This window comes from Strigops habroptila, chromosome 13 (genome assembly GCF_004027225.2).
Source record: "Strigops habroptila isolate Jane chromosome 13, bStrHab1.2.pri, whole genome shotgun sequence".
NCBI lineage: Eukaryota > Metazoa > Chordata > Aves > Psittaciformes > Psittacidae > Strigops > Strigops habroptila.
The window spans coordinates 16,133,510-16,153,144 of NC_044289.2; the positions used below are offsets into that span (position 1 = coordinate 16,133,510).

Here is a 19,635-nt window from a genome sequence, read left to right on the forward strand (position 1 = left end):
CAGGGTTGTAGAGACCAAGAAAGGGATCTAACAAAGACAGACTGGAGGAGGAAAGATGGCAGACAGACACACTCCCACCCACTTGCAGGTTGTGCAGCAGCGGTGGCACCACGTTGAGGAAGGCCAGTACTAAACGCACAGGGAGGTGCAGCCCTGACTTTGTGCAGCAGCCATGCAGCTCACAGTGGCACCGGAGCAGATCGCGGTGGCACCAGACCAGCTCACAGCAGCATTTAGAGCAGCTCCCTGCTTCCCAAGCATCCCTCCCCTCCACAGCAGCAGCCACAGTGTTGGAACCCCACATGCCGGTCCCGGCACACACCAACCACAGCAGCTCTGCCCGTGGTTCTCACGGCGAGTCACAGCGAGGTTCGTACACTGCCCGCTCTGCACCCGGCACTGGGCAGTGCCTGACACGGCTCATCTGAAAGCAGAGGGCAATGGCAAACTCTGTGGAATGGTGCATTCCAGTAGCACTCAAGCTGTCAAGTGTCAAAAACGCAACAAAACATTTTTCCTGTCTTTTTATTAGAAAGTAACATCCTCCTGTTAACAGCACAGAGAGAAAAAAAAAAATCAAATGCTACAACACAAACCACCTGGGACAAATGAACCCTCAGCTCCGAGAACACTGCTCGCTTGGTGCTGCCCGGACTAAGGGGGCTGTGATGGCGAGGACCAGGTCATTAAGAGATGTTTTGTGTTCTAGTATCAAAGTATGTTACTGGTTATAAACACGGTGAAGAATCACTGCCCCATTTTCCACTCAACTGTCTGCTGCAGCTACCAAAGTATTGAAGAAAATGGATAAAATGATGGTATTGCGTCATGGCACTGCCTCACCTCCTCAGAGGGACAAAACACCAACCAACAGCGAGAGCACTCCCCTTGTAATTAGCTGCAGGTATTGCCAAGGCAGAGCCAGCAGCAGGCTGCGGCTGAGGTGTTGGGCTACAGCAACCAACTGTCCCCAGTCAGGGTTAGATGAGAGGAAATTTATACGCCAAATTTAACAGATCGATCTTAACACTGACTGCTGGGTGTAGGAAAACTGACAGCCCATTTCAAATTTCTGCCTTGGCTGGAAGCTCTTGTTTCAGATCTGCCACAGTACTGGGGCCAAAGCTGCTGCTTTCCATGGGCTGGGTGCGGGGACCAGCACTCCTCCGCCCCACTCTGCCGGGACATGACACTCCAGCGAGGGAAGGACCAGACAGTGTGGTCCTGGGTAACTGAGTAGGGTCAGGCATGTGCTCCGTGAGTTCAGCTCTAGTGCTACCACTGGAACTTCCAACTGGCTTATGTGTCATTAAAAAAAAAAATAAAATTAAAAAAAGAAACCCAAAGAAAAATAGTGCCCATTCTGAGAAGGTGGGTCTCCAAGAGGCCCAGTCAGGCTCTGTCCAGTCCCCCGTTTCCTCAAAACCACTGACCCAAAACTATACTGAGACCACTCAGCAAGACCAGGCTGCATCTCAGCGTGGAGATGCACCGGCTGCTGGAAGCGAGGAAAATGCAGCAGGACCATCACTGCAGCAGCTTCTGGGACTGGACAAAACAACCATCAAAAGCAGCTCCTGCACTGGGGAACCAGAGTGTGCTTCTCCAGACACTGCCAGCCAGAGCACAGTGCCACTGGGGTACACTCTCGTCAAGTGGAGAGCACATGCATATCCAGGGGCATTTGTCCCATGTCAAGGACAGGAGACTCTTCAAACAGCTATAAGTATGGAATGGCAAAGGGAGGGGGAAAGGGCCTGACAGCTCAGCTTTAGTAGTGTCGCTGGTAGGAACCCAGAGGTTGCTGGCCTGAGGACCCTGCTCGCCCCTGGGCCACTGTTTGGCTCACTAAGTGGGAGAGCGCAGGACCACTCTGGATAAGGGTGTCCAAGGCTTTCTGCACGCTGGGGTTGTCAAAGTTGATACCAGAAGATACTGGCCTTTGAGCAGGTACATTGCTAGGCGTAGGGAGGCGATTCTGGTGCTGACCGTAGAGCGACTGAGCTGGTGGAGGAGCTCCAGGTCTCGGACCTGCATTTCTTGCAGGGCCTTGGAGAGCAGGAATCTGTGTGCTTGGAGTCTGCAATCTCTGCTGAGCCTGGTTTAAGTTTCCAGCACCCATCTGCGCTGGGCGGGCCTGGCCGCTGCCCATGCTAGCGAAGTTCTGGCTCGGCGCGCCGCCCGATGTGCCGGCAGCGGCTGCGGGAGTGCTGTTCGCCACAGCTGCCGCCCCGCTGTTGAAGAGACTGAGGATTTTTGCTTGAAGCTCCTGCTGAGGATTAGAAGAGGACACTGGAACAGAAGGAGCAGAGACCAGAGGCTGTGAACCCTGATGAGCCTGATTGCTTGGAAGGCTGGACTGACTACCCAGAGATGATCCTGAAGGTGCCCCCAAGGATTGTCTTGACATGGGTGCTGGGAAAGAAAGGGAAGAGGGTTAAAGGTCTGCACATGCCCTTGAAGGGGCACCTAAAGAAAACTCGTGAAACAGCTACTGAAGACTCAAGTCTCAGTGAATACCTCCCTCTGAATAGGAAAGCTGCACAGCTCTGGGGAACCCAAACCACCCCCCAGAGCTGTTGCCCTTCTTGCAGCAGCCAAACCAGTTACGGCAGTTGCATCGTTTTCCTGAGAGAATCCAGTATAAAAGTTCTTTCACATGAAAGATCTGAATGGTCTCAGTTCTCCCAAGGCCATGCCCATCTCAATAACCTGAGGCGCTGTGTGAGGCAGTTATGGCACTAGGATTCCTCTGCAATCCCAGGACTCTCCCTGTCGCAGCCCAGGGGGACCACAGACCGTATGACCGGTGGCCTCGCCTGCGCCTGAGCCTTACCCTGCAAAGTCTCGGTGCTGCCCCTCAGGAGGCGCTCCTTCCGGTCCCTCAGGTAATTGATCACTTTGTCCATCTCCTCGGCAGTCAGGTAGCGGTTGTCTGCCAGCAGGTTCAGGAGGGTCTGGATCGCCGGGGGGTGACCTCCCCGGGCCCCCTCATCCCCAGGGCCCGGGCGCTCCCGCTCCTGCAGGACAGCCTCATCCGCCATCTTGGCCGCCTGCCGGGCGATCTCCTCGCGCTCCTTCTCCCGACACTCTGTTTTGTAGCGCTCGTAATTCCTGGCCACCAGCACCATGGCATCCGCCTGGGGCATGTTGCGGTGCTCTGTGCGAGGGAAAGCAAAGGAGGGTAACAGGAGGTGCCTTGCTTCACGCACGCCAGCGCCTCTCATTCAGCAGGCAGGGACTCACTACTCTGGGACTGCAGGCACAGACTTGGGAAGCTTCCCAGACACACAGTCACAGTTCCATTTCCTAAGCCAACAACAGGCTCAAGACTATCACCCAGCAAGGCCATCCTTTCCTTCCATAGCTGAGGGCTCTGATGAGATATTGGATCAGACCAGGAAGTGTCTTTCTTGCTCTCACTCATTTAGGAGGGACAGCAGCTCCCTCTACCTCTCTCACATAAATTCTCTGTGCTCTAAGAGACATTTACAGCCGCTAAACTCTTGGACAGAGCCAAAACTTGCCCTCTGAAGGCCGCTAAAGCTTTCCAGAGGAGGACAGAAATGGGAATACTTCTTGGTTCTGTAGTGCCAACCCCTCAATACAATGTGTGCATACACAGGAGGTGGGGAGGAGAGAAGCACTGGCTCAATGTCACATTAATTGCTGCTTATGTTTACTACTCAGGAGCAGTAAGCAGCAATCAGGTTCTACAATACAACCAGTAATGGTCAATTGCAACACTCTTTGGGGTTTTGTGCAGTTGCCTTTTGAAGTTTTTGAGGTCATTATTTCCACCTCACAAAGCACAGACACAAACAATCCCTTGAACACAGATTTAAGCAGGGAGATCAAAAGAGCCTTCACATTCCAGAGAGTGCCCAAGGCTCCAGGCACTTTTCACACCTGCGGAACATTAAATCCTGGCACCCATTTACTTGTAACAGGAAACTGGGGTTCATTTTAGCATTATGCTTTGCACCAGTGGTGAAAGAGTTCCCTGAAACTGATGCAAATGGAAAGTTGGCTGTGTGTGGTTCAAGTGAGCATGTTTCATCTCTAGAAAGAGCTGTGGATGAGCTGGGGTTCTTATCAGATGTGATACACCATTAGACCCAGAAAAGACGGGAAGCTTTGTGGGAGGACAAGTGTTAACCAAAGGAGTTCAGAGTTAAAACCAAGGGCAGTGGAAAGCCCAGTGAAGTGTCTGAGTTGTTTTTCTGCACAAGTTAGGGAACCCTCCTACCACATCTGCACCCCATGCTAAAGAACCCTGGGCTTCCTCGGTCAGTGAGCATGCAAAAAGTGGTGACTGTGCATTCAGATATTTACTCTCCCAGATGAACCTCACAAAACATTACTCGAGAACACAGTAGGGGAGCAATAACCTCCCTAAGCTCAAGTGCGGTCGCGCAAGCCCCATGTGTAAACAGAGGATGTGCAGAGGCCTGCGATGAGAGCACAGGCTGCTCTCCAAAATCACATTCTGATGAGACTGTTTTTAATACCTACACCCACCCTCACAACCGAGATGAAAAGTGTTGCAACAAGCGTAAGCGGTGCTCAGAAGGTGGCGCGCGTAGACCCAACCCCTTTATAGTCCTATCTTTTTATAACTCTTTCCAGTTTCATGACTGCATCTTTACCATGCCCGAACACGTAATCATTATCCTGTTTTCCTTAAATGACATTTGGTTTTAAAATTTGTCCTGTAATTTGCCACATTCCAAACATGCTCTCTTTGAGAACAAGTGATAATCCGAGGTTGGACTGGTCTTACTCAGAAATCTGCCAGGGCAATGCGAGGGCATGAGCCTGCCATCTGAGGCTTGCCCTCAGATGCAAAGGCTGGTGGTGTTAGGTGCTGAGAATGCAGCCGAGATTCCCTCTTGGTAGAAATAAAACAGTCCTTTTGACAAGGGACAAATAATGTATTATGGAAACTTGTAAATAATGATATTCACATTTATGACATGGTGTCAAGTCATTAATAACTACTTATGTCACAGCAAGGATGAACCTTGTCCTGTGTGATTCTGCTTGAAAGTGTTCTGAAGCAGCACTTGGAGTGGTTCAGAGCGAACACACAGCTACAGAGCCTCCTGAGACCTCAGTACCTTGTGGGGTGCCAAACATGATGTTAACAGTGCAAGAGCGGTGAACTTGATGCTGCTGGGTGATGACAATGGCAAAAGGAGACCCTCCTCTGCTCACATCGTCCAGGGCTTGCGTCAGTGACATCTCCGTGTTGAGGAAGATCAGGTCCACTACCATGCCCAGATCCCGCACTTTCCGCCCCACTGACTCCGCGTACTCCCTACCACAAAGCAAAGCCGGTAGAGTTTAACACGTCAGTCACACCGAAACAGAAACCCTGGCACATCCACCCTCGCTGTCACCTCAGATTCGCTGTTCTGATGGCTTGCCAAACCTCACAGTGTGTAACAGGACAGTATTACAGCAATCTCATTACAGTGATGTAAGAGCCCTTGTTTTGATCTGAATCAGTCATTTCAGTTTAACTGAAATAAATTACAAATCAAACCTTAGCTTAGCTGAGAAACAGTGTTTGCAAAGGGATTTACACTATTATAGACTAGTTTACATATAAATGTGTTTAAACTGAACTCATTGAGGCAATTTATGCCCACAGGGATCTAAGGGGCAAACAGCAGAGCAGTCAACCTACAGTTGACCAAGTTACTTGTGCCACGTTCAGTATCTTAACTGTTCAAATGTGCCTTATTCCTTATTACTTGCTCATTTGTTCTACCTGCTGCTTTCTGCTCTAGCCCAGCATCAACGTAGCATCTACAGATCCACTGTTCTTGTATCCACTGTCCCACAGTTTAGTCTGTGTGCCCCCACCCCTTCTGAAAGAGGTTCAGTTCATCATCTTTGGATGCGAACACTGTAACGATGACTAAAACTGTTCCCCCCAACTGTCTTTCTAAGGATTTCTAAGTTACATGGACCATGTGCCCAAGTAATTCAGGAGTCCCCTTTAACGGGTCTATAGTAGGTGACATCAATGCTTCAATACCCAACATTTATTACATGCTCCAGCTCTTAAGCTTTGTAGCTGTTACAGACCAAAACAATCCTTAGGATATTAAGCTGGTCCTCTTGCACAAAAGATTTCTCCCTATATCAAGTACTTGTGACCTATTAGAATATCTTCTAGAGACTTTCAGTCACCAAGGGATAAAGAATCTAAGATTTCCTTTCAGGATTTGTTCCAATAGGCAATCAACTCCATTAAAAGCAAGCCACAGAGTTTATTTCTAGTTTCACTGCTTCTCTTGTTCCCGTTTCCTGTTCTGTCTTCTACCACCAGGCCAGGCAAGCACCAGTTCTGTTTTTCTGCCTCACAGACAGAGCAAAGCTAGGTAAAATCAACTCTTGATCTTTTTTTTGAAGAGCTAAGGAGACAGAGCATTACATCTCCCCTTGACAAACACTTTTGTTAGACTCCAGGCTAGGTCTATAATTTATTTACTATTTGCTATTCTTCAGTATATTTATGTGTAAAGCTGTAGACATCAGAGTGGTGCCATCATTACAGCCCCACTCCTGCTGCACACCAGGCACAGATGTGCCCCCCTGTTCCCAATGCAGCACTTGGGCTGCCCCAGGAGCTTGCCCTGGTTACTACTCACACATGCTCTGACACCGCTCATGACTGGCAGCAGTGATTTTGTATTTCTTGCATGTTGGATTGGCAGTGATGACAGGTATCTGTCCCAGTAACCAGTGTGACAGGAGCTCTGAAACGAACACCCCCATGACTCCCCCAACACCTGCTCTGCACTATCTGCTGGTTGGCACATATGAGTAAGTTCTGTATCATTCAACCCATGAATAACAAGTACAAGCTGCTATAACCTGTCACGGTAGTAGGCTGATATGAAGAGTAAGTAGAAAAGCAACAGGAGAAGGTATAGTGATAGGTGACAAGAAGGAAATAAAAGTAAAGCACAAGATACAACATTTCTCCATCTCATCAACCTATGTTCCCAGAACAGCAACAGGAGCTATAGCTTTCCAAGGGCTCTAAAGCCACATCCTTTAAAAGCAACTGGCAAGACAAACAGCCTCAAGGCAGGACTAAGTTTAGTTCCACTTTCTTCTACCATGCAATAATAAAATCGGTCATAACTGTTTTCTTACTTTGTCTGTTTATTCACCACGATCACAGAACAATCCACCGGTCTCTCTGCGTCAAAACGTCTCTTGATTTCCTCGTAGTATTGACGATACAGCTCCTCCCGGCGCCGCTCCTCCCGCTTCAGGCGCTCTGAAAGCCAGCCCCAGGGACAATACATGATGCCTTCTGGACCCACGCTTGGCACTGCATCTCCTGCACCCTCCAGGGGGAGATGTGAATCTGCCCATTACAATGTTACAGGTACTCACCATCTGAATTCACTGGTGCTCTGTCAAAATGCTCTTTGTAACGGTCATAGTAAGAGTCATCCTTCCGCCGACAGTAGTCTTCGAACCGAAGGTAACGGTCATAGGATTCATCTCGTCTGCAACATTTATAGGAGCAGCAAAGGTTTCCATGCTCCAGCACCAGCTCGGGCAGTAACTTTGGCCAATGCATCACACACAAACCCTCCTCGAGTTCAATTCTGAAGTACCCACCTGCTCCCCACAAGACCCAAAGCAGGCACCCAACTGTCCCCAGCCAGAGCAATTTCCTGATCTTAGACGCCTGGCACCACTCAATCCAGCGCAGCCATTGAGGCAGGACCACCGTAAAATATGTTGGCAAATACAATCCCGGGGACATTACCTGTACAAAGGGTCGCGAGGGTCTCTCATATCCCGTGGATCCCTCACATCTCGTGGATTTCTCATATCCCGTGGATCCCTGTATCGATCATACAGCGGCTCCCGTGGGTCACGAAGGTCTCGAACATCCCGAGGGTCCCGCAGGTCTCTTGGATCCCTGATGTCCCGTGGGTCCCGCAGGTCCCGGGGGTCCCTGTGGTCTCTGGCGTCACGCATGTCTCTAGCTCGGATGTCTCGAGTGTCTCTGGAATCTCGGCCATTTCTACCATCTCTGGGGTCTCTCCGCGGGCTCCCCCGAAGAGGGGAGCGGTCGCGCCTGGTGTCTCGGCCATCCCCGTAGGCATACGGCTCCCTGAGGAAAACACCAAGGACAGCCCATTAGACTGCTAATGACACAAGTACAGTTACCCCTAGATCTCTTACCTGAGGTGTCAAAGCAGTTGAATCCTCCCTCCTAACCCACAACAGCAAGAACTGCCCCAAAAACATATTTGTTGAAGCAGCCTAGAGAAGCTTTTAATTGTAATGTTTCATTCCAAACAAGACCCAGAAAGCTTCTTAATGGAGCATCACTAAAAGCGTAGAGCACCTGTGGAAGAAGTTAACAGGCACCTCAGAAAACACCATTTCAGGGGCTCCAGCCTTAAATCTATCATCAAATGTGTTTTTGCAAGTTCTTTGAGAGCATTCAAGGTGCTGCAGCCCAATACCCACAGATGTGCAGTAGCCAGGAGCATTCATGGGATCCATTAAGTTCACCAGCCAATGACAGCAGAATACCTGAAATAATTTGTTATTGGCATATGATTAAAAAAGGAGCTTGCTGTGACCAAAGACACTGCAGGTTCCATGTTGCGGTTGGGTTTGTGCTGCCAGCAGAAAGCAGTGACAGCAGCCGCTGTGTCCTGCACTGGAAGGGCCAGTTTCTGTACAAAGCCAGTCTTACGCTTATGATGGCCCTGTTAAGGGGGTACCAAACCCCACCAGCACCACATCCTCAGCAGCAACAGCTTCTCTGTTGTATCTGAATGATCCATCTCATTCAGACTTTGAATTACACTGTCTTCGGAGGAAAGGAAGAATAACATCCCAGTCTTCAACTTTTCCCAAAAAAGTAGGTTTTTTTCCAGGTCATGTTTTGTTTTCCAGAAAAACACACATCACTTCACTGCAGTCTAAGCCAAACAGAAAAGAATCTTGCAGAGAAACTACTGAGACTCACGTGTTCAGCACATTCTTTCCCTGAGACACTGACAGCCATCAGAAGAAAAACAGCTTTTTGAATCTTTTTATTTCCAAAACTTGACAGACATTTAGAGTCCTCTACTAGCCTAATCCAGGTTAGGAAAGATAAGCAGAACACAAGTCTACTTCCACTATGGTGCATTCACGTGGTAGTCATCTGGAGAGAACAGCAGGAGCAGCGAGTCAGATGTGCCCAAGTTCAGTGTCAGGTAGAGACAGATGTGCAGAGCTTGTGCATGGATTCGGGTGGTTACACCCAGCTGTGCTGGAGGGGGACACAGAAGCACTGGCATTCCCTGCTTTTATGTCAGGTACGAAACAAATCTTGGGACAGAGCTGCCACTAAGAACATATATAGTGTCCTCCTGTAAAAGAAACACTGTATTTGCACACACACAAGTTGCAAACTCCCTCAGCCTCTTGAACACACAGATCCACTTGTCTGTGATCTGTATTGAAACCACATCACATGAGATACAGGTCCTCATCCCCTTCCCCCCAGCCTACAGTGAACCATGGCGGAAGCTCAGGGGAAACTTCCCACTTGCTCTAACGGATAGTGAGTAACTGGTCGTTCTGCAGCTGCAGGACTACAGCAAAACAGCCAGATGCAGCGGAATTGTTTGGCATAGGACATTTATTCCAGCTGGAGTGGGGTGACCAGAACAGGCCACATCCATTATCTGCAGAGACAAATAGATCCAGAACGAGCACCGCACAACTGCCACAGGAGCACAGACATGGTGTGGGTCCCCTTTGCTCCCCATCACTGCTGGGCTGCTTTCAGAGAGGCAGCAGCACAAAGGCACAGTGGCCTTCTGCACCTCTGTCACCACGGTCCAACTCCTGCAGCACCAGCCCTGCCGCCCATGTCTGCTCAGGACTCAGCACCAAGGCGCAGGACTCCACCGCTGTCATTCACACACCTGCAGCATGGACCAGGTCCATCATCCATGCCCAGGACCTGATGCCCATAGTGCTGCGTGGGACCAGTGCTAGTGACACAGGATGGCCACAGTGTCTGCAGTGCCAACTGGAATCCAGTGCCTGTCTCAGCGGCACTACAGCCTTTGACATGCTCATGCAGCTCCAGTGCTCCCTGGGGGCCTTGACGTGGGCATCTGCTCTTGCACACGCAGGATGACACAGGTCCCAGTGCATCGGGACCTGCTGCTTGTCTCTCCCAGTGCGGTCTGAGGACCAACGCTCATGGCATCGGAGCCTGAGGCCAAAGACATGCCATCAGTGCCTGCTGCTCACATACCTGCAGTGTGCTTGGGGTCCTTGTGCCAGCACTGAGCACACCCCAAGGCTCAGATACTTACAGATGTGTAATAGGACCCCCCAGCTGTGTGCCCAAAGTGGTTCCTGTAGCATGCTGGTCTCTGCAAGTGCGTTTAGCCCTGTGCAGCGTAAGTGCAGCATATATAAAAGACCTAGATGATGCCAAGTATTGCAGCTACTCATTTGCTGAATTTTTTGGTGGTAGATGTCTTGCTGGCTGAACTTTTTCCTCATTTTTTGGTAATTTCACAGGTCAAGTTAGTAGACCACACCAGACACGTGACGGCTTGATTACCTTCAAGTCCGACAGCAACACTGTGTGGAAAGCTTCACAGTACAGGCAGAGAAGACGCACACCTTACACCAAGCTACCACCACAGCACATCTTTGTGTGCTCCCAGTAGTGCCATGGAAAGGAACCTGAAGCTGCCTTCCTGTGACAGGACAGTCTGTGTCTTTTCCACTTGCCTGTGACTTCACGCACGGAGGAGGTGCAGGAGCAGCACACGCTGTGCCTACCGAGGGATGGGAAATGATGAGAAGCTGGCAGGTGCCCATCACTAACCTGGCTCCAGGTCCTGGCAGACAGGACAGTGCAAGAGACATGTTTGCTCTGTCTTGTGCTTCACTCTTACGTTCTTTTCCAGCCTCATTTCAGCACTGGAAGCTTTCAACATCAGAAGACACAACATCCCAAAGTCTTCTGCAGCGTGGCACTGGGAATGCTATGGCCCAGTAGCATTCCCTAGATATGCCTTGGCTTCTCTGACACTTGAGGCAGGAGAGAACATCACGTCTATTCTTCCTCACAAGTCCCCTACAACTTTTGCTGCAAAACATAACACTTAGCCGCAGTCACAGCAGCAGACACGAGGTTTCCCTCATGCCTCCTGAGATGCCAGCGCCAGAAGGGCCCCGAGAGCTGCAGCAGCCAGTCCCGAATGTCTCACTTGAGCGTTGCCGTCTGAGTGCGGGTGGCCGTGGGGGAGACACACACATTTAGCACAGGCCACTGGGCTCACGCCCTGACCTTCCTACTACAACTCATTGCTTCCAGGTACTTTACCTTCGTGCCGGACTGGACCTTGATGAAGCCTTATTCATATTTCTTCTTTCCACTGCTTTATTAATATCTGTAAAGAATAATCAACCCATCTGTTCAATGCTATGGAACAAAAAAAATATCATCAGCACAATTCAAATGAAAGCAACTTAAGTTCAACAACATCCAGATGGTACAAGAAAATCCATTCAGCAGAGAGACATTGTCACTTTGACAATTTTTTATTAAGTTTAGATAGTACAACATAATGAAATGTTCATGGATTTCTGACTTCAAAATAGGGTGGACAGCCTGGGTAGAGTTTTAACACTTTATGTTCAGGCCTACATGCAGACTCTTCATTCCATAAGAGAACCTCTTTCTTCTGCAGTCTATGAGCAAGCAGAAAGCGACTCATGGACTCTAGGAGAAAAAGCAGAGTCTGAAAACCTCCAAGAAAAGAAGCTGATGGCCAGCACAGTCTCAAGTTCCCAGCCAAAACTGTTCAATGGAGCATACTGCTACCCTTATTGAGAACAACATGACGGCTCTCAAGTGGCACATGCAACTGCCTCCAAGGCGCTGCTGCAGCCTCCTCTCAGTGAGTGGGATCCGGGGAGCCTGAGGCACAAGCTCCTTAGGAAGGTCAACATGGTGCATTCAAAGCACCACTGTTAACACGATGCAAACTGATGCAACAGATCAGATACTGAGAACTCGTTGGTTTCTGAGCACCTCCATGAAAAACACCATGAAGTGAAACACAAAGTAAGAGAACTAGATAAACAGAGTCTTGTCCTCAACCAGAAAAAGTGAAGATGCCCAGAAGTGGCAGGGACCGATTTGTTCTACTGCGAGGAAACAAAGCCTTTGGTAACAGCTGACTGAGGATAAAATGAGGCACTGGAGGGGGGCAAGAACAGACAGAAATGACTTCAGATGTTTTACTCTGAGAGCCTTTTAAGGACACAAACAAAACCAACCCATGTCCTATCTGCTCCCTGAGAAACTATCAACAATTTACAGTTCCTATTAGTTGTTTGCATTACCTCCTTTCAAAGCTCTTGCAAGAGCCACATGGCTTTAGGCAGACTCAGTCTTAACATCTTCTGCAGCTTCCCAAACTATCCTTCAGAACTTTCAGTTACAGGATCTGTTCTAACCTTTGCTCCCGTTGTCCACCAAGCAGCAGTATGTTCTCTTTTTGTGGGGGAAAGAAGCAAGTGCAGCCTGAACCTTAACTGCAGCTGTAGCACCAGAGCACTCAGGACCACAGAGCAGTCTCCAGGATCAGCTGCATTTGTTGCCTGCTGTCACAAACTAAGTTTGATGGGCACTTATGACATAGCTTGAACCAATAAAAATATGAAAACACTTCTATGTGTTTGTGGAAGCATTCATATAATGCAACACTGGAGTTAAACTCTCCCAAAGCCTTTTACCTACTTGTGTTCTTAGCAGTTACATTTAATGCTCAGACTGAGTAACTGAAGCAACTCTTCTCCTTGCATTTATTTTTTAGTTGAAAATTTTTTTCCCCTTAAAGGCAAGTGTTATCTTTAAGCAAGACACTATCTGCTTTCTTTGGTTTAAGATTATTTTTATTCTCTTTTACGATGCCATTGCAGACACCTATAAGGATTTTTACACTCAAAACCATACATTACTTTAAAAAAAAAAATCTGAACAAAAATATTTTCCTAGAAGAAAAAAACCACCTTTGACAGGGACCCTCCTCTGGTGCAAAATGAACAGATTTAATAACATTTTATTTAATGCCAACAGCATTTACAGGTTAATTATGTGAACACTGACAAAACTTCAGAGAAAAAAAAAAGGTCTTCTGTCCTGCAGGGTTCTGAGGTGACAGGGCCACTGCAGTGACCTTCTGAATGAAGACGGGTGACAAGAGAGCCTTGAATCACATTCCTATCTCAAGTACAGCAGTGGCATTGAGCTCGAGCTTATCTTTTAGCAAAACATCCAATTCCAATTTAAAAGTCTTCAGAGCACAGAAAGCACCAAAGCTCCAGTGAGTTATTCCAGAAGTCAATTACTTTGCTGCTAAAGAAAACTATTTATTTCCATTTAAGGATTTGTCATGCCTAAGCCTACTAGATTAAAACTCACTTATCTCCAGGTCTGTCTGTTACACAGATCACATCACTCCTTTATCTCAAGGCTTTTGCTAGGGTTTGTTCTTCAGCTCTTTAAGCCTTCTTCAGGTTTTTTTGAGGCTTCTCCCATTTAGCATTATCCTCTTTGAACAAGGCATACCAGATCTGAACACAGTATTCCAGCAGTACACCCCAGGTACCAAACCCTCCCTGCTTACAAAGCTGTTTTGTACAGCCAGGGATGACAAAAGCACTCTTGCTGGGTGCAGATCTTCCCTTCAGGCTTTACTGAGAGCTCAGCTCTGCCTGCATCCAGCTTAGGAAGAAGTCCAGGTCATTTCACCACCAGCGACTCCATCTTCATTATTTCATTCTCTTTCTGAAACATGATTGTGTCTTTTCTCCCCAAGTCACTTATAAAAGCACTGCATGGCCAGGAATCAATTTTTTCAGAATGCCACTCAAAGCACTGAGCAATTTCATTTACATTACACTGAGCTCCAATTCAAATCCATTTAACCCTACATTGGTTTTAACTGTTTAGTTTCTTAGTCAAACCAAACATCTTACAGAAGCCTTTACATCAACACTGCTACTCTCAGCCATAAAGCTCACAGTATCAGCGGAGTAAGAGGTAGGATTTCTTTTGATTGGCATTAATGAATTCCCTTCTCAGTGGGTGTCAGGTGAAAGAATCCCTTTGCTATCAGGGGCTGCTGCCTCGCTTGCCCCACTTACGCTGCTGACTGGCACATCCACAGTGCTCTGCTATGGCCCTGGAAAACCCCTGATTTCCCAAAGCTTGTGGGAAAACGACAGGAATACCCCAGGTCTGCACTGAGCCTCACAGACAAGAGATTTGAACTTTCTGAGAGGTTCAGTTTTGGTAGCTGCTGTTTTACCTTTTCAATTTTGCTACTGAAATGGAAATTATATTAAAGTACCTCGTGCCTCTTCAAAGAGAGACAGCAGAAACTGAATACCAAGTGGTCTTTCCACTTAGAAACTGTTATCATTCCCAGACAGTTACACCTCAGCTTCTAAAGCAGCTACAGTTGTTCCTGCTTAAGCTTCTAGACTTAGACAATGCTGGCCATAATTTCTTCTTGTATCCTTCTACCCCTCTTGTCTACTTGCCTTCATTTCCATCTTGAGGCTCGGGTTTGTTACTGTACACAGACCTTCCCACAAGTCATCATTTAATGCTCCTTTCATTCCTTTCTAAGTCAAACTGTTTGTCTTCAAATTAGCACAGGTTTACCTCAAAAGTAAGTTTTTTGCTTGTATGTAATAGATTACTCAGCTTTGTAAGCACTCACTCCTGTTTAAGTTTGCTCCCAGCACATTTAGCAGAAATATTTTTATCTTTATGAAAATGGCCTCTTTAAAGCACCTGGTATTTACACACTGCTTTCAGACTGACTGCACATGTGCAAAACCACTCAAGATTACTGGGCTCACAAGCTGCTGAGTGCTGTGACCAATTCCTGAGCCTGCCAAGGGGAACCAGTGCTGCTTTACAAATGTTTTTAGAACTACATGAATGACGTTCAATGAGCACTGCCCAGGGCTGGAGCAGCATCTCACACAGGGCAGCAGACCTTTTCAAATACGAACACACGAAGGTAAGTTCAGAGTAAGACCTAGGTAGGAAGATGAACCACACAACACTTAGAGCAAGTAACTGAAGGGAAATACATAGCTAGTAAAAGTGATTTGAGTCTAACACCAGGCAAGTGTCACATAAGGATCTTTCTGGAGAGCTTTAGAACAAGAGCACTCTCTCTACTGGGATGCATGCTGGGGTCAGTGGGAGAGCACGGAGCAGTTTTCCTTACCTAATCTATACCCTTTATAAAGGCGGCCCTTCTCCCCGTCCAGAGCGGCCTGGACATCCTCCAGACGGTCGTACTGCACGAACCCATAGCCATGGTACATGCTGAGGGCTGGAAAAGGCAACAGCAGGGCAAGACTGGTTACAACCAGAGGACAGCACCAACCCACACCCAAGCCACCGCCTAACCCCAAGCCAAGAAACCACTGCAAGTTTCCTGGGAAAACCACATCTACCAGGATCAAAATGCAGAGCTTAAAGGCTCTGAAATGCATTGCATAGATCCACTGCCTTCTGACAAGGCAGTGACCAAAATACAGCTGTGATGTGACCAAGATTTGATTAAGAGACTTGAAAGAGTGTTGTAACATCACACTGCAACCCCAAAGCTGAAATGTAGCTGATACACACACGTTACATCTCAGCTATGCTGAAGGAATCTCTTTTTCAGAGAAAATTATCACTGAAAGGTCACTTTTCAGGAACAGGATTAGTCACTCCTCCCATCATCAGCAAATAGCATTTGACAACCATGAAAGCAATATTTTTCACTGAGTTCCCAGGCACAAAAAGGCATAAAGATAAAATACTAACCCCTGATTTTGCCATATTTTGAAAATATCTCTTCCATTTCTTCACGAGTCATGTGGTCTGTGGGCAAATTGCCGACAAAAAGTCTTCTCTCTAAGTCCTGGGGGTTGGTGCTGTTGGTGAAGTCGCTCTGTTTGATGCTATTGCTCTTGCGTCCTCGAGCCATTTTGCTGCCGTCCCAAATGCAACTCTTCGCAAAAGAGAAAAAGGGCCATGCACATCACGTGTGTCACTGCAACCCCACACACCAAACCGGGACATTCAACTGAACTGCTTTGTGGCTGGAAACCAACCGAGTCTGCGCGACGCAAACGTCACTCCAGAGGAATCCTAACCCAGGGATACAGAGCTCTGGGAAGAACATGTACTGCGGCTTTTTGCTTGGGCTTTTCTGCAATACTGAAAGGCAGTAACCCCAACGATTTGACAGGTAAGTTTTAATGGTTTAACTCCAAAGTAAGATACAAATAAAACTCATTTTCCACTAACGCGCCTTGACTTTGAGCTTTTCAGAACACCCACTGTTGTCAGACCCATTTCTTCAGTCCACTGGTGAGCAGTGTTGAAGTTTATGCAATATTCAAACATGCAGAAAGGAAACACTCATCACAACATTGCATAACCCAAAGATTTCAATAGAGGCTTTGAGTGAGACACCCGGAAGCACTGCTCAAATGCTCCAAGGGACCACACCTGGATTGCTTCACTGCATGTGGAATCTTGGCTTTCAGTGCCAAAGCACAGTTTCTCATTCAGCCCCTGGTGAACAGCATGTCCTCATCCCCATCCAGGTGTCGGCTCCCACAGAAGGCGGGTCCACATGGGAATTTGGCCACCCCAATGGAAGCGCTGTGCCCTTTCCCCACTGCCCCCAGCACCGCAGCCCACTGCGGACCCTGCCGTCGCAGAGCTGGCACTGCACAAACTCAGCCAAAGCCCCACAGCAAAACCATCCCAGCAAACAGAACCCAACACAACCCCCACCCAGACTCACTGTCTGGCTTAAGAGTCACCATTACCTAAAGCTTAAAAAAAATAGAAACACTGAAACTTTCAAGATGAACTTGAAAGACTTAAAGCTATTTAATGAAGTTCCCATACCTCCTAAACATCCATCTACAGGAAGGCAAGATGGGATTTCTAACTATAACATGCAAGAAACCTGGGAAAACAGCTGATGAACTTGAGTGTATCAACAGGAGCTTCTCCTGGTAATCAGGAGATGCTTACAGCCAACACGTAACCCACATTTGTTACAATTTACAAGTAGCCTCTAAATAAACAAGTCAAATGTCTAAAAATATAAACAGGTAAATACTTTGACAACACATAACTGGCATGAAAAATCCATCTCCTGCCCATCTGAGATGTAAAATGTTGGCGTTTTGTTTAAGATTCTCAGCTTCACATGTGCCACTTTGCCCCTCTCTGAAGAAGCACTGCAGGAACAGGGGACACCTCCAGGCTCACGAGCTGCTTCAAATCAACTCAACTGCCAGACCAGGGAGGAGGAAAAAACCACAACAGCCAAACCAAAATCAAACAAACAAGTCATTTCTTCTACCATATTTGCCTCCCTCCTCTTGTAAGTTTGCCCCCTCCTCTCCCTCATCAGAAGTACCCATTTTCTGTATGGAAGCACCAGATTTCTGTTCTACTGCTGCAGTTTGAGTTCTCACTAGCTGAGGGGAAAGTTCTCCAAATTCTCCCAAGATGAGTAAGGGCTATAAACCATGGGAAGCCCCCCCCCCAGCTCTATAAACCATGGGAAGACCTCCACGGCTCAAGCTCCCATTCGGAGCAGGGTGATGTCCAAGCTGGCTCCTGCTGTGCAGCCGGGCTCCGGCACTCCCAGGGCGGCGGGAGCAGGAACCCCTCCGGCAGCACGTGGCACGCTCAGTCTCAGGTGTCACACACACACACAGCAAAGAGGCATCCCCAGACCCGTAACTGCTGCTGGAGGGATGCTTCACTTCCAGTATAAAAACAGTGAGAAATTCCCTTTTCTTTTCCTGACGGGGGGATAGCAGGGGATGGCTGGGGAAGAGGGTGCGAGAGCTTCCCACATGAAGAAACCAGGGAGCTACTTTCCCTCTTGCAGGTCACTTTCAAAGCAAAGCAATAAATCACCTGGATGGATTGAATTACTGGTGAACTTCCACACAAGAGCATTTACTGCCTCTTACCATTTTCCACTTGGCAAATTGCATAGTTAAGAGCCACTTAGTAACCAGAAGACCAGAACAAGTGACCGTTGTCCCAGCTTCAGGCACACTGAACCGGGTGAACCAATTTCCACATTAAGTCTTTCCTACAAATGCAGCCAGAGGCCAACTACGAACTGGGGCAGTTTGAAGGTGCCAACTCCCTGTGCAGAAACCCACTGCCAGGTTCCTACACCAGGCCAGCCCATGCCAGTTCGCATGCAGTGAACCCTCGGGAAGTGAACCGAAGCCACATTTCCCTAGAAATCTCATATTTAAACCCACAGTTATTTATTAACAGCACTACAGCTTCAGAAAGCGAGAAAAAGCTGGATGTTGAGACTAACACAACGGGACGGGACACATGAGCCCGCAGGAGGCTCCTGGGCAAGGCAGCAGCAGCGAATGCAGCTGCCATCGACACGAACGGGGCGAGGAGCAGCGTCCTGCCCAGCGCCGGCACCCCTGAAGCCAGCCCCGGCAGGGGAGGCCGCTCTCGGCCCTCACCCCCGCTCGCCTCGGGTCCCGCACCGGGACCGCAGGCGGGGTAGAGCCACCCACGCGGAGAACGGTGACACGGGGAACGCGAGCCAGGCCCCGCGGAACGCCTCACCGGCGGCCACGGGCCTCGCACCCGGCCGCCGCCGCTCCCGGGGGCCGCGCTCGCCGCCGCACTTACAAGGAAGCCACCCGCGGCACGTCCCGGCCGGGCAGTAGACGCTTTTCAGCCCCGTTAACCCTGCGCCACCGACCCGCCCCGGGCCGCCGCGGGGCGGCTCCCAGCGAACCCGCGCTCCCGCTCCCCGGGCGCGGCGAGGCGGAGGAGCGGCCTGCCCGCAGGCCGCGGTGCACGCGCGGCCCAGCCCGGCCCGGCCCAGCCCGGCGGGCGGAAAGGACCCGGCCCCCCGCGAGGGCCCAACCGAGAGCGCCGCGCAGCGCCGCAGCCGCGGGGCCGCCGCAGACTCACCGCCGCGCCGGGCCCCGGCCGCCTCCCGCCGCCGCCGCCGACAGGACAAAGGCGCCAACCGCCGCTGCCGTACGGCGCCGTCGCGACTACGACGCTTCACGCTTTACGACGCAGCGCGCTGCCGCGACGCCCGCCGCCATACCTGCCGAGGCGAGAGCCTGGCGCGCGGGGCGGCACGTCTCGCCTGGCTCCCGGCGTGCCCCGCGAGGCGCCGCCGCACGGCACGCTGGGACTCGTAGTCCTGTGGAGGTCGAGGCGTGGGGCCGCTGGGTGGCGCCACCGGATCTCGCGCGGGGCGAAGTGGGACCCGGAGCGGGACCGGACCCGCTGTTGTCGTCGCACCCTCGCCGCGCGCGGGTGCCGCAGGGCCCGGGCTGCCGCCCCGGTGCCGGAGGCTCCCTCCCGGGCAGCTCCTGCCGGGCTCCGTCGCTCGGGGCCGCAAGCGCGCCCTGTTGCGCGGCCGGTGCCCGGGGCTGCGGGATTTCCCCGGCCGGTCCCGCGGGAGCCAGGCACAGAAATCCCCCCTAAGCTTCGCCTGCAGGGCTCTGCCC

At 49.8% G+C, this 19,635-nt stretch overlaps 1 protein-coding gene across 7 annotated transcripts; it reads right to left on the reverse strand.

The window, feature by feature from the left end:
* Positions 1 to 509: 509 nt before the first annotated feature.
* Positions 510 to 19,169, reverse strand: NCOA5 (nuclear receptor coactivator 5). Of its 7 annotated transcripts, XM_030502620.1 has the most exons (10): positions 19,085 to 19,162; positions 15,917 to 16,103; positions 15,327 to 15,434; positions 11,396 to 11,462; positions 7,802 to 8,152; positions 7,420 to 7,535; positions 7,174 to 7,300; positions 5,121 to 5,320; positions 2,837 to 3,160; positions 510 to 2,415 (listed from the first exon to the last, which is right to left on the reverse strand). In XM_030502620.1, exons 2-10 carry the CDS (start codon positions 16,077 to 16,079, stop codon positions 1,772 to 1,774), a joined length of 2,100 nt encoding a protein of 699 aa, XP_030358480.1. In that variant the 5' UTR covers positions 16,080 to 16,103; positions 19,085 to 19,162; the 3' UTR covers positions 510 to 1,771. The 7 variants fall into 7 exon arrangements, with proteins under 7 accessions (XP_030358480.1, XP_030358484.1, XP_030358482.1 ...); XM_030502624.1 differs by lacking the exon at positions 11,396 to 11,462 and having other exon boundaries at positions 19,085 to 19,132; XM_030502622.1 differs by lacking the exons at positions 15,327 to 15,434; positions 15,917 to 16,103; positions 19,085 to 19,162 and adding an exon at positions 10,895 to 11,158 and having other exon boundaries at positions 11,396 to 11,452.
* Positions 19,170 to 19,635: the final 466 nt, after the last annotated feature.

Bases quoted from the DNA above. Each gene is read 5' to 3' on its own strand.
- NCOA5 (XM_030502620.1), bottom strand. From the start codon at position 16,079: ATGGCTCGAGGACGCAAGAGCAATAGCATCAAACAGAGCGACTTCACC. The intron at 11,463-15,326 runs GTAAGGAAAACT...TATTCTTTACAG, and splicing joins TTATAAAGGGTATAGATTAG to ATATTAATAAAGCAGTGGAA. The intron at 7,301-7,419 runs GTGAGTACCTGT...GCTGGCTTTCAG, and splicing joins AGCACCAGTGAATTCAGATG to AGCGCCTGAAGCGGGAGGAG.